At 38.3% G+C, this 14,304-nt stretch overlaps 1 protein-coding gene across 1 annotated transcript; it reads right to left on the minus strand.

Annotated features, from left to right (window-relative positions):
* Positions 1–4,217: 4,217 nt before the first annotated feature.
* LOC144681646 (MKRN2 opposite strand protein-like) lies at positions 4,218–12,048 on the minus strand. The gene is made up of 4 exons (XM_078543432.1): positions 11,715–12,048; positions 8,993–9,042; positions 8,309–8,471; positions 4,218–6,235 (listed from the first exon to the last, which is right to left on the minus strand). Exons 1-4 carry the CDS (start codon positions 11,930–11,932, stop codon positions 6,007–6,009), a joined length of 660 nt encoding a protein of 219 aa, XP_078399558.1. The 5' UTR covers positions 11,933–12,048; the 3' UTR covers positions 4,218–6,006.
* Positions 12,049–14,304: the final 2,256 nt, after the last annotated feature.

Genomic DNA, 14,304 nt, shown 5'->3' on the forward strand with positions numbered 1-14,304 from the left:
GTATTCAGTGACACTTTAAACACCAGTATACATTTATTTTTTAATTCTCTGAAACAAAAATTACTTCTGTTTTTAACAAAATGCCTGGAAAATATATCTGCCAACAACAGGTCTCAACATGAAATGTTCACCTATCCTCTGTTTCAAGATGCTAACCAACTCAACTGCATTCTTATTAAGAGTTAAAACGTTAATACGTCATACATGGCAAAGGCAGTGTATCACATTACAATTACCACTGATAACTTATACTCACAGTTTACAGCATTTATACATCACACATTTATTTTTCATGACTAATCCCTTCGTTCCACATTGCCACGTAGTCACAATTACACCAGTGTTTTCTGTTTACAAGACCACTTAATGGAAACTTTTTGAAAACCGATCTGTCCGTATTAAGCTGTGTGAATGGGTAGCTTTTGTGGCTGATGCAGGTCAAATTCAGATTTTAAGCCTATTAAAAATTTATAGAACCTTTGGAAAATGAGCGTAAATTCTTATTTAAAAGAACTGTTCCGGCTGGTTTTATTATTTAACCTGTCCAGAAAAAGAATATGTGGATTCAGATAACTTATCAGAACGTTATGAAATTATGCTAGAATTTGGTAGATTCATCATAAAAATGAAACAATTATATCTTTTTAAATTCACTCGGTCCTCGTGCTACTTGATTTCCTTTGTAATGAGGTTTATAATATGTGGCATTAAAAATGTATGTTTTGTTCAAAGCAAATGCTAATAATATGACAGAGCGGATCTATCAGTTAAATTAACAGTAGTGCTTTCTTTGAAGAATTTACTTTAACATTCTTTACAAATTGTATTATAGTGCTTGACCCCAATAATACTTTAGTTCTGTATCAATAAATATGCTATGCTATGTTCAAGTGCAATCTGCCATCATTTGAAAAAAATTAATGAAGCCACCAGGAAATATACATTTCAAATAATACTCAACATCTTATGGAAGAGAACTCTTTAGCAGTATGCATATTTATTTACATTTCTAGAAGACTTCAGTGAAACAACTATGTTCAAAATAAATTGTTTACATTTCATTATAACACAGCCCATGGGAAAGACTGAATTGTTCAAATGCCAGATGGAAACTTAAAACGACTGTCATGACCCATTTTTGCAATTTGTATGTTTTGATGCAGGCTTTGAATTCCGTAGTAATAAGACAACTAAGTTTCAAGGTTTTTATAAAACTAAATTAAACATTTATTAATACAAAGATTGTAAGCACATACATATGTCTACAAAACTACTACTATAATAACTACAAAAATCCCCTAATTACTCTAACTCTCAGTTAGACCCTCGGTAAGGCAATGGTAAAACCTATAGATTTAAACAGACCCCTGGCAAAGCACGCCCTGGACAGTTGCATTCAAAATGAGTTTCTTTTAGCTCTGGGTCCTTGCAGACAGACTTGAGGCTTACTGGCTGGAGGCTTTAGATCTTAGAATCCCTCCTCCTTTTACCAACAGCCTTCTCTTCCTTCATACATATTTTCCTCTTTGAGTGCAAATTCTCATTGTCACTAGGTTTTTTTAACTTTAAATCTTATAACAATAAAACCCTATCATAATACCCACTTTACTAGTAAACTTTTAAAAACATAAGACATGTTGTTTCTGAGCTTCACCTGGTTAGGTCTAATATGTCACCCGCTCTTTTGAATGTCTATTTAAAAATGCAAATTTCCCCCTTTACACCTCACCTTCTATTTCCCTATGTTTATCCAATTACCATTTCAAATCTACTTCTATACATCAAAGCCTCTAGACCAGCTGGCTTTAATCCATTTAAGACACACAAAAGTAGACACAGACACCACTAAATTCCAAAACTTCAAAATAATTTCCAATAACATTATAGACATTATTATATCTTCTTGACAATTTATTTTGGTCAAGTGGACTTTTAATTGTTGTTTTAAGCACCTGAAGATAAAAAATTTGCAGGGTTATAGGGTAAGGGTGGGGGAATGGGACTTGCTGAATTGCTCTTGTAGACAGCTGGCATGGACTCAACAGGCCAAATGGCCACCTCCTGTGCTGTAACCGTTCTATGTTCCTCCTTCACCTCAATTCTCTAAGACTCCCCTCTCTTGGTTCCACTATTACCTGCCCCTACATAGCAACACATCTGTAACAGTGGCTTCTTCTACCATGCATAGTCACCACAGGAATACCCTGAAATTACAACTTTGGCCCTTTGCACTTCTTCATTCATATTACTCTATGGCAACATTATGGGATCAGCTTCCACATGTATGCTGATGACAGTTCTAGTTCTCCTCAAAACCCTTGAGACATTGCCTTGTCAGCTTGCTTATTTCATGTAATGCCAATTCTGACTCATTCTCCAAATTGACAGAAACAGATCAAAGCCGTTGTGTTTGGATTCCACAAAAGGTTCTGACTCATTGCTGGCAACTTTTTTTTAGTTATTATTCAAAATGTGGGCGTTTTTTGGAAAAGCTGGCATTTAATCCCCAACCCTAATTATCCTTTTAAAGCTGTTGGTGGTGGTCGCCTTCTTGAACTGCTGCAGTCCATGTGTTGAAGGTACTCCCATGGTGATGAGAGGTAGAGAGATCCAAGATTTTGACTCTACTATGATAAAGGGATGGCAATAAATGTCCAAGTTATTTGAATTGATGATGACTTTCCAATGCCCTGGGTACCTTTGTCCTGTTAGCCTGTGGAGGTCAGAGGTTTGGAAGCTGCTGTTGAAACAGTGGTGAGGTTATGCAATGCATTCTGTCAAAAGTACATAATGCAGTTACAGTACACGTGATGCGGGAAGCAGATGGAGAAAACTAGTAAATGGGATGCGGATTAAACAGGCTGCTGTTTGAGAGAGACAATGTCATGAAGAGGTATGTTGAGCTTAATGCTTGGGACAGCTCAATGAACAGACCCAGCCTCTTAAAATATCCTTTAACCAATTGCTGCGGTGTTTGAATCTTCATCATTGACAGTTTCAAAATAATTGTTGGTCATGAATTTAACTGAAAAAAGAGAATCCGAAGTTGTTGTTCTAAGCATATTAACAGTAAAAAGGTTGTCAGAGGAGTGGTAGGCCGATTTGGGACCAAAATAGAGAACTTGATGGAGGCAGGAGGCATTACTGAGGTAGTAAATGAGTACTTTTCATTAGTCTTTACCAAAGCTATAATAGGACTGACCACTGCACAGTCCTTGTGGAGATGAAGTCCCATCTTCACACTGAGGGTACCATCTATCGTGTGTGGCACTACCAACATGCTAAATGGTTCAGTAATTCCAAACACTCGTAGCAGCTCAAAACAGAGCATCTATTAGGCACTGTGGGCCATCAACAGCAGCAGAACTTTATTCAGCCACAATCTGTATCCTCATGGCTCAGCATACCATCAAGCCTGGTTTAATGAAGAATGCAGGAGGATATGCCAGGAGCAGCAACAAGCATACCTAAAAATGAGGTGTCTACATGGTGAAGCTACAACACAGGACTACATTCATGCCAAACAGTGGAAGCAGCATGGAATAGACAGAGCAAAGCAATCCCACAACTAGCGATCAGATCAAAGCTCTGTAGTCCTGCCGCATCCAGTTGTGAATGGCTGTGAAATATCCCCATCCTCAGTGATGGGGGAGCCCAGTGCATCAGTGCAAAAGACAAGGTGGAAGCATTTACAACCATCTTCAGCTAGAAGTGCCAAGTGGATGAACCGTTTTGGCCTCCTCCCAAGGTCCTCAGCATCACAGATGCCAGTCTTCAGCCAATACAATTCACTCCATGTGATATCAAGAAATAGCTGAAGGCACTGGATACATCAAAGGCTATGGGCCTTAACAACATCCCAGCAACAGCACAGAAGACTTGTGCCCCAGAACTAGCTGTGCCCCAAGACAAACTGTTCCAGTACAACTAGAACAAGAGCAGCAAGTGCATGGGAACACCACCATCTGCAAATTTCCCTCCAAGCCACACAACATCCTGACTTGGCACAATAATCGCCATTCCTTCACTGTCGCTGGGTCAAAATCCTGGAACCCCCAACTTTCTAACAGCACTGGGGGTGTACTTACACCAGATGAGCTGCCACAGTTCAGAAGGTGGTATATCACCATGTTCTCAAGAGCAATTAGGGATGAGCAACAAATACTGGCCTTGCCAGCAACACAATTCCCATAAAATAATTTTTTAAAAGACATCAATTGTAAATCATAAGGTAAACTTTAATGACATTAAAGAATACAGTAATTGTTAAACTATAATTTTCACTTTTATTACATTTTTCATCACTTGGCTGTATCCTCCAGATAAATAACAAACTGAATACATTTCCCTCTCTGAAAGCAATTAATATAATCCCAGAGGAGCAGAAAACTATGCTCTCAATAACCTAAGTGGAACAGTAAATGATGTAGAAATATGTAAATTTTACATTATTTGCACTTTACATTAACATTAAGCACGATTTTTACATTTCTTGAGGTATTGATTGTTTATTTTCCAAATATCCATTACAACAGGCTTATGATTCTGAAATACATTTTTGTCACTGTTTAAAGCTTGTCTGTTAATATTATAATTTATTCAAAAGTCTTATTCTGGAGGGACAATCTCATTTTATTATCATGGTGGTTGCTTTTTGTGGTTAATTGGTTTTACTGCTGATATTATAATAAGGCAATCCAGAACATTCTAAGGCTGATTCACAAGTAAGGAATGTTTTCATTTCTGGAATCAGGGCTGCAAACTCAGTTGACACTCTTTCTGCTGGATGGGAAGGAACTGATTGAAATGAGCTTGGGTAGTCCCAGTCTAGTTTTTTGTGAAATCACAGCCATAGCATAAAATTGCATGTAATTTAACATTAAGTTCACTAAAACATGATCACTGTGTGAAATAACAGTGTCATGCTGCCATAATAATTGTGACATATAAATATAATCAAGATTGGCTAAGTTTATCTTATGTACAATAAATATAGGAAAAATATTTATTGACCTAACTGGAAAGAAAACTAGGCGCGGTGTAGATTTTCTATCAGCCTTTTTTGCGCTACTGGCTTTGACTAATTTCAAACCCCCACCCCCCAAAAAAGCTTCTATACTCACTATTTTCTGAAATTAAACAATTAGTCATTTGGTAGTACAGAACTTGAGTATTGCTGAAAAAAGACTTTTTTGTCGAAGTTTTTCGTCTTGCACTCATTAGGCCAATTCACAAGAAAATGCCAATGTCAGGGGAAAAAACAAATGTATACTGTGTGAGAAGAGAGTGCTGATTGGTTGGCAAGTGGACTCTGATTGGTAGAGGCATTGCCATGGAGAATGTACCAGTTGATGGTGACTGACAGTTAACTGCCAAGTGTTGTTTGAAACTTAAACATAGCTTGTGAGTGTCAGAAGGAGATTAAATTGTGGGGATAGCACAACCAACCCCTATCCTGTTTTCACCTCCGCTCCATATTTATTCACTTTCTAGCAAAGGTCACTATATAGTAATCAGGAGCGGGAGTTCTAACTGGTTTGTTTTGTCCTTATGCAAGCCCAGGGTGAGCACCATAAGGAGGCCAGATAACTCAGAACAGCTGACCATACAATTCTCCGACTCTCAATCTCTTCGAGGCCAGCTCTCCAGATTAGTGAGTGTACCTTATTTGACCAGTATTTTCAAAGTACAGTAAAGTGAGAACTAGAGGACAATAACGCACATGCAGTGAATTTACATGTGATTTTCATTTATTTAAATCACAGTTTAATGTTTAAGACAAGAGACATTAGATTGTTAAGTTAGAATAAAACAGTCACAGATCACAGTGCTCTTTTACTACCAATGGACAACAGTAGGAGATGTAATGCTGTTAATCTGATGGTAGCTTATTCATCTTTTCCACATAAAAGTTTATTCTGTGGTTCAATAGTAATGTTTATTTCTTAAGTTATAGAAACGTAGGTGATAACTGTTTAACACTAATATAATTAAATCTATGTTTTTTTAAAACTGACTGCTGATTTCTTCAGTTTGTAAGCCATCCGCAATATAAAAGTAGCTTCTGCAAAGCTCTCGGTAGAGCGTGATATATCTGGAGGCTCTTTTTGTCCGCGGAACCACAAACCTCTCGGTAAATTCAGTCCTACTGAGCTGTCGTTTACTTTGTGCTGCCAACACACGGTTGATGAAGGTCAGTGCATAGGAATAGCAGTTGTGCTCATATTCATTGTACCTATAATTATACACAATAATAATCATATTTAGAAAATTGATTATTGTGATTGCCATGGTTATTAAATAGTAGCTTTGAACTGCTGGGTATAGATGGAATAGGTAAGAGGCAAAGACCTACGGAAGGATACATTCTACACCATTATAGTGCATCATGTGAGATTTGTAGGTTAATGATGGTCAGATGGAGTTGGATGGTAATGTGTATTTTTTTTTTTACAGGTCTCTCTCATAAATTAAGTATACATTGTATTATACAGGCTGTATTATCTATATTCAATGTGTGGGGGCATAATGAAAACATAAAAAGAAACTGCCCTTATAAGGATTGGAATTTGCTCCAATAAGTTCTTTACTATGTTCATGTGTAGCTGCATCCTGACATTTGTTTTTTGCAAAGCAAAAAAATTTACAGATATTTGTTTCATTGTTTTTGGTCAATTCTGTAATATGAGTGAGGATTCTGCAGCAATGATGCTCCAAAATGTTATTTGTTTTTTTCTCAATCTGTTCTCATGAAGCTGTTGTCTCAAGCCAGAGTTGAGTTTCAGGGATGCCAATATCTCCAAATGGCTCTTTGTGACAATCATGAAGCAACAATCATGAAGGGCCAATCTTCACAACCAAGCCCAGCCTGACTTCACCTAGCATCCACACATGCTCACTTACAGCAAGAGCTGGCAGGAGCCGATACTACCACCCCAGATTTAAACAACTAACACATCAGAGACGAGCAAATCAAACCTATATCTTCTCAGCTCACCGTGACTCAGCACTACACCAAACAATGCAGTTATTCACTGGTGAAAATGGAAGGAAACGGGGAGTGGAGTAAAGGGAAGGAGGGATGTACAAAATGTCTTACCTTCTAAGATTTTACTAAGGAATACACCTTTGCTAATTTATCAAAATGATAATCATAAAAAGAATAAATTCTAAGGCCAGAATTTTCAGGATGGTGGGGGCCCGAGTCGGTGGGGAACACAATGTCATTTCACCCTCTAACAAGCATTGATTGGCAGAAGGCGGGACTTCTGCCCGTCACCAGGAGGAAGTCCTGCCTTGGAGAGCTGCCAGCTAATCAGGTTGGCCGGTAGCTCTCCAGTCATTCCAGGAACAGCACTGCAGTGGCTGGCAGAGGCACCACAGCTAGCTGCCTGGAACTAAGTGCCAGGAATCAGAGGAGAGGTAAATGGCAGAGGTTATGGGGGTGGGGAGGACAGGGAAGACCTGGTGGGGGGGGGTCACAAGTTGGGCAATTGGGGTCTTGGGGGATGGGTTGGTTGTGGGGGGAGGGGGGTCCAGAGGTCACCAGGGCCTAAGGGGAGGGTGTCCCCAGTCAGAAGGGGGCTTCTGATGGAGGACACCCTCCACTTCCTGCCAGAGATCAAACTTTGTTCAGTTTCAGGTTTCCCCCCCGCCCAGATCTATCATCCGCTCGTCAGTCTAAAAATTGAGGCTGGGCCGGAAAAGACCCTTAAGCAGCTATTAAGTGGCCACTTAAGGGCCTTAATTAGGGCAAGGGTGGGCCTCCCGTCCAAGGCCTTGCCCACTCTAGCCCAAAATCACGACCAGGTCAGAGCAGGTGGGATCCCAGAGGGAATCCCATCTATGCAATTTCATGCTCCCCCGACCACTACCTCAGAACCCGCCAGGGGTGGGGGAGGGGGAAGTGTAAAATTCTGGCCTAAGTCTGATATAGAAAAGCACAGCTGCAATTGGAGCACTCATGTGCAATGGTTTTGGTGCAATAGTCTATGTAATGTGAATTATATAGATCAATTGCACAATGAGGTTTAGTAGCTGAGTTCACTGCAATGCTATATCATCTGTATTAAATCTACTATACTAATGAATTGTCATAGAGGGAGTTAAAATGTGGAATTATCTGCCACAAAATCAATGAAGCAGAACCAATTGAGTTATTTTGAAAGGAAATTAGATAAATATTTCAGAAATAATATTAAAGGTATGGGCAGTGAGCGAGAGACTGGGATTAAATCAAGGTTTTACATGGCGAAATCATCATCAACATAAACTTGATAGGCCAAATGACCTGTGCTATGTTTCATACCTGTTTGGTAGCCATAAATCAGTTGTGGAGAATTGTTCCAAATAAAGATCCCACTGGTTAATTAAACTGTACATGTCTGGTTGTACTAGTGGAACACAAACACATTCCTCCCAACCACAATCAGCTCTTTGGACACCAGTTTCAATGTAATTGTACACAACACCTGTAAAAAAAGATAGTATGAACTAAAAGGGCTACTGCATGCAGCATATTTTAATGTATATTAAATCTGGGATATTTAAGTTAGAATTTTAGTAAAACTCTGAGTTGGATAGATTTCTCCTAAAGGAATGGTTTCATCCTACTGGTCTCTGGCTTTTCCTTCATGGAAAAAGACCCCTTTGCTGCACAGGCATATCACCTGGTCACTAATAGTGCAGTATTGATGCCAAAGGTTGTGTCCTCCTGCCTGAGAAGAATAGTATGGGTGAAAGAAGAGGCAGTAAATAGGGCAATTATTGTCAGAATTATAAATTTCATACCAAACTCCCAATCATCCTATGAATAAGTTTTAAAGAACTAAAATCAGAAAATGGTACCAAACTTTTTTTTGTCCTAATTATTCTTAAAACTTTGTATCCTTCTTCACTGTGTATTTTCTGTAAGGTTTTTGGAGTATTTGTCATTTTTTGCTTAAATTGCTATTTTTTTAACTAAAAAGAAGTGTGATATTTTTAAACTCACCACTGGTATTTGAGATTCCAACATGAAGATCAGATCTCCCATCGTATTCTCTAGAGAACAATGTATACATAGATGTTAAACTACTGTCCTTCAGAACACTATTTTTACACATTAACAGGGTAATAAAATATTTGCTGGTAAAAAACGTAGAAAGGAAATAAATAGGGGAGCGTACAAATTAAAGAAAGAATCATAATAAATAATGAAAGGAACGAAAAATAAGAGAAAAAGATGTTTACAAAATATATAAGCAAGTTAGAAAGAAAGTAAATATAACAAGGTACAAAAGGAAAGGAAAGAATCACAGAAGGGGGCCATTCAGCCTGTTGTGTGCATGCTGACTCACCACAAAAGCAACTTAGCTGTCCCACTCCTCCATCCAACCCCACCCCATCACCCCCAGCCCTGCAAATCTTTTCTCTTCAGATAATTACTCAATTCCCATTTGAAAGTCATGATTGAGTCTGCCTCCACGTTACTCTCAGGCAGTGCATTCCAGATCCTGACCACACGCTGTGTAAAAACGTTTTCTTCATGTTGCCTTTGGTTCTTTTACCATTCACCTTAAATCAGGGCCCTCTGGTTCTCAACTCTTTAACTAATGGGAACAGCTTCTCCCTATTTATTCTGTCCAAAACCCTCATGATCTCGAACACCTCTATCAAATCTCCTCTCAGCCTTCTCTTTAATGAAAACAACCCCAGCTTCTCCGACCTATCCACATAACTGAAGCTCCGCCTCTCAAGAAACGTTCTTGAAAATACTTTCTGTAACTCTCTAATGCCTTCACACCCTTCCTAAAGTGTGGTGCCCAGAACTGGGCACAATACTCCAGTTGAGGCCGAACCTGTAAATTTGCAATGACTTCCTTTCTTTTATATTCTATACCCCTATTTATAAAAGCCCAGGATTCCATATGCCTTATTAACCACTTTCTTAACCTGCTCTGCCACCTTCAACAATTTGTGCACCTATATCTGCAAGTCCCTCTGCTCCTGCACCTCCTTTAGAATGAATGACGAAAAATAAATCAAAAGAAAGTTGGAGAGAAAGTCCAAGTTAGGAAAATAAAGAACAGAAAGCAAAGTATTAATTCAAATAAGGAAGGAAGAAAATTATAAGTAATTGAAAATTAAACTTCATTGTGCACTATAACGCCCTTTTATTACCAAAATCCTATTTTCTTTCCAATCCTATTACTGTTACCAGAGTGAAATTTTCAATTTGTGTAAATTTACATTCTACCTGCTACAATATTGAAATAAAGACCTGTAAAACGTACAAGTGCTATACCTGTGAAAGGGAGGTTCTGTTTAATGAAGTCTGGGCACTAGCCTGCTTTGGCAATTAATAATCCAGAGCTTTGTCACTTAGGTGTTACCTAAAGAAAAGAAAAAGCCTACATGGTGCCTTCCATATCCCAGGATATCTCAACACATTTTGCAATTTATGAAGTCCTTCATGAAATGTTGCTGTTGTAATTCAGGAAATATAACAGCCAATTTGCAAAGAGCGAGCTCTCACAAACAACAACAAAGTAAATGGCCAATCAACTTTTTCTTAAGGTGTTGAAGGGTAAATGTTGGCTCAGACACTGGAAGAACTCACTTGCTCTTTTTCGCAGACTGCTGTGGGATCGTTAACATTCACTGAGAGGACATACTGTTTAATCCAAAAGATGACACCACCATCTGTGCAGCACTCTGATAGTACAGTGCCAAAGCATCAGCCCAGATTATGTGCTCAAATATAACTTGAACCTACAACCTTCTGACTCCAATGCAAGAGAATGCTACCGCTGATCTAAATAATCAGTGAACAACAGGGTTTTCTGTCATGTAACAAAACAGTTATTTAGGGAACAATAAGGTTTGGCTATTTTCTGTAAGTCTTTGGTATTTGCCAAGAATTCTGTGCTTCTCCTACAAATACAGAACATCTTGTGTCATTAACCTTCTCCTGATGCATCTCAACAAATTCAACTGTCACTTGGTGAACCAGAGTTGGAACATATAGGCTATGGGAAATCTGATTTGGTGCTAACATTCCAGGTCAATTTCTGCTTGTCCTTCAGTGCAACCATCAGGTCCAATCTGTGATACATCAGTCTCTTATACCATTTATAACTGTTATACGATTTATCACACTATAAGAACATCACATGTACAGTGTTAATGGCACACTTCTCAAAAATACACTGTTCCCAGAGAATATGCATTGTTCTTGGTTCTACTTTGCTCTCTGGAAACAATTCTTGAAAGTCTCAAAAGCTTTAGTTCTTCATCTTAAAGGTATAATTAATCTATACTTTATATGAATATGCAGGACCTGTTTCCTCTGGTGTTGGGTGAATAACACTAAATACACATAATCAAACAGCAAAAACACCTGAAAATAAAAACGGATTATCCAACTAAACTGGATGAGACAGGAAATCAAGCCAACTTCAACTCCACCACACCCACACCCACCACAAGCCGAACGAGTCTAATGGTACACATTTCTTAAACTGTGTTCCGTTTGTAAGAGTACCTTTACATTCTTTGCAGTTAGTCGTAGAAAATGTGGTCTATTATTTTAACATATAAAATTAGATTTCGCATGTTTTATGCAGTTTCAAACTGTATCACCGAACCTGAACCAGTTTTTAGTGTATAGCAGAAGATTTGGGGATTAATTTGATGCTGTAAATTATCTCCGTTTGACTATCGACAGTCTTTACCTCAGGAACGATCCTTTAGTAGGTTTGATCAGGAATGAGCACTTCTCATGATGACCATCTACAAAGGAGTTAGGAATACTGACAGGGGCATCTTCCAGCCTTCGTCCCAGAAAACTCTGACCACAGATTGGACACTCCTCGGGTATACTAAAACAATAAATATCTTTCTGGCAGTGACGAAACATTATAATACGATTCTCCATTTCTTCCTTTACCATACAGTGAGGTACAGAAGTCCCTAAACTACAGGTAATTTATTACAATTCTGGGGTCACTTTAAATACCAACTTCCTAGTTAGTAACAATGTAATTAACAGATGCAAGAGCCAATGAGAATTTGAATATAAATTAATAAACGCCATTTAGGATTACTGGTCCAATCAAAGGCATCGGGAGGAGGAGCTCGGCTTGTATCAAAGTGAGTTGCTCCCATTCCACTATTGGATACAGCGCAGATCTGTAGGGAGCAAAGAAAAGGGAGAGGCAGATTCTGTGGTGAAATATTAACGTGCCTTTTTTTCAGGCTGTGGTGCAGCTGCTGTGTATTTCTAACATTTTCTGTTATTTTATACTATTTTTTCATGTGTTGGAGCTAGAGGCAGAGACAAACCAACTCTAATTAGAAATGATTTTTTTACATCCTAACCTATATATAAAAAAGACAAAAAGCAGTAGCCTCACTGCTAAGGCCTGTTTAATAGACTTTGTTTGTGTAGGCTGTGTTGAACAACCTTATCCAAAGTCAGCCGTGTAAACCAGCAATGCAGTAAATTCATGCCACATTCTTGATTTCTTTTTCAACCTTTTTGAGTCAAAGGCAAAACAATTCTAGGTACAGACATGATTGGCAATACAATTCTATTTTTTTTAATCACTGACCAATCAAATCATAGTGTTACTGTATTGAGAGGGAAAAGCAAGCCTGTATAAACCAGAGTGCTCCGTAACAAGTGACTATTGAACCAAATGCTGTGAGCACTCTAAAATACAATTGTCATTCAAACTAAAACCAGTGTATTGTCATTGAGAAAAGGGCAAACGAAAGATACACATCAGAAGTCAGCTGTGGCTCTATGCTGGTGCTTAAGCCTCTAGTCAGAAAATTAGTTCACATCCTACTCCAGAGATTTGAGCACATAATCTAGGCTAAAACTCCAGTGCAGTACTGAGGGAGTGCTACATATTTGCAAGTACCGTCTTTTGGTGAAATGTTAAATCAAGGCCCTGTTTGCCATCTCTGGTGGACTAAAATATTCCATGCTAGTTTGAAGAGAGGGGGAGTTGTTCCCTGGTGGTTTGATCAAGATTTATTACTCAATCACAAAAACAGATTATCTGGTTATCATATAGCTGTTGGTGGGAACTTGCTTGTGTTTCCTACATACAGTGACTACACTTAAAAAGTATTTCATTGGCTGCATTTGGGAAGTTGTTAAAGCACTATATAAATACAAGCTATTTTTTTCAAAGTGGGTATAATGGCACAATTCTAAGATATCAAATCATCTAAACCTCAAGATTTATGTAAATATATCTGTAATAATATTTCCTATAATATGCTGTATTCTCTTACTGTTATAAATTGTACTTTTCTGTTGCCTTTGAATAAATGTGTAATAAGGGTATTTCAGTGGAGAGGATTTTGTTAATAAGTGCCAGGATGTAAGAACATTCATCTCATGATGTAGAATCTCCATATTAATAGGAAGAAATCCTTTTCATAACATATTGAGTTATTTGCATACTTGGAAATATAATGTGGCACAATTTTGGAAGATATTCTTTCATACACAAAACATGAATCGTGATGTGATTTTTACTTTTTAATCCAAGTTTGGAACATTCCATTATTGAACAACAATCAAAACTTGCATTTATATAGCACCTTTAGCGTAGTAAAACTTTCCAAACCATTGGACTTCACCAAACCATTATCAGACAAAATTTGATACCAAGCCACTTAAGAGGTATCAAACTATTAAGATATTAAGAGATAAACTTGGTCAAAGAGGTAGGTTTTAAGGACTAAGGACTTTTAAAGGACGTGAGAGAAGTAGAGACTTTGCCTGCAGAGAAAAGCTGGAATAACAACAACAGAAACAACAATTCGCATTTCTGTAGCACTTCTAACTTAGAGGAAGAAATCTCAAAGCCCTTAGAAGGACAAAATAGTGCCTGAGAGGGGAAGAGGAAGGTATAGAAAGGGTTGGGGAAACCAAAAGTGCAGATAAGGTTTTTTGAGGATGGTTTTAAAAGCAAGGTAGAGGGTACTGGCCATGAACTTTGAGAGGGCAGGAGTGTAATCACTGAATGATTAGCAAACAGTGATGCAGCAGAGAGACAGTAGCTCAGTGTCAGAGCAGCAAAGGGTGAGTGAAAAGATGTAAGGCAGGAGAAGATCGCTAAGGTAGGGCAGACAAGCCATGGATGGATTTGAATGCAAGGAAAATAATTTTGAACCCAACTTGCTAGAGCATTGGTATCCAATGAAGCTTGCAGTGGATATAGATATGGGATTTTGTGCAGATGAGAATGTGACCTGTAGTGTTTTGAGAAAGTAAAGGTGTGAAAGATTGAGGCTTGGAAGTTG

Source organism: Cetorhinus maximus, chromosome 6 (assembly GCF_964194155.1).
Source record: "Cetorhinus maximus chromosome 6, sCetMax3.hap1.1, whole genome shotgun sequence".
In the NCBI taxonomy this organism is placed as follows: Eukaryota; Metazoa; Chordata; class Chondrichthyes; order Lamniformes; family Cetorhinidae; genus Cetorhinus; species Cetorhinus maximus.

Bases quoted from the DNA above. Each gene is read 5' to 3' on its own strand.
- LOC144681646 (XM_078543432.1), bottom strand. From the start codon at position 11,932: ATGGTAAAGGAAGAAATGGAGAATCGTATTATAATGTTTCGTCACTGC. The intron at 8,472-8,992 runs GTGAGTTTAAAA...CTTTTTTTACAG, and splicing joins TGGAATCTCAAATACCAGTG to GTGTTGTGTACAATTACATT. The intron at 6,236-8,308 runs GTATGAAACATA...GTATAATTATAG, and splicing joins GATTTATGGCTACCAAACAG to GTACAATGAATATGAGCACA.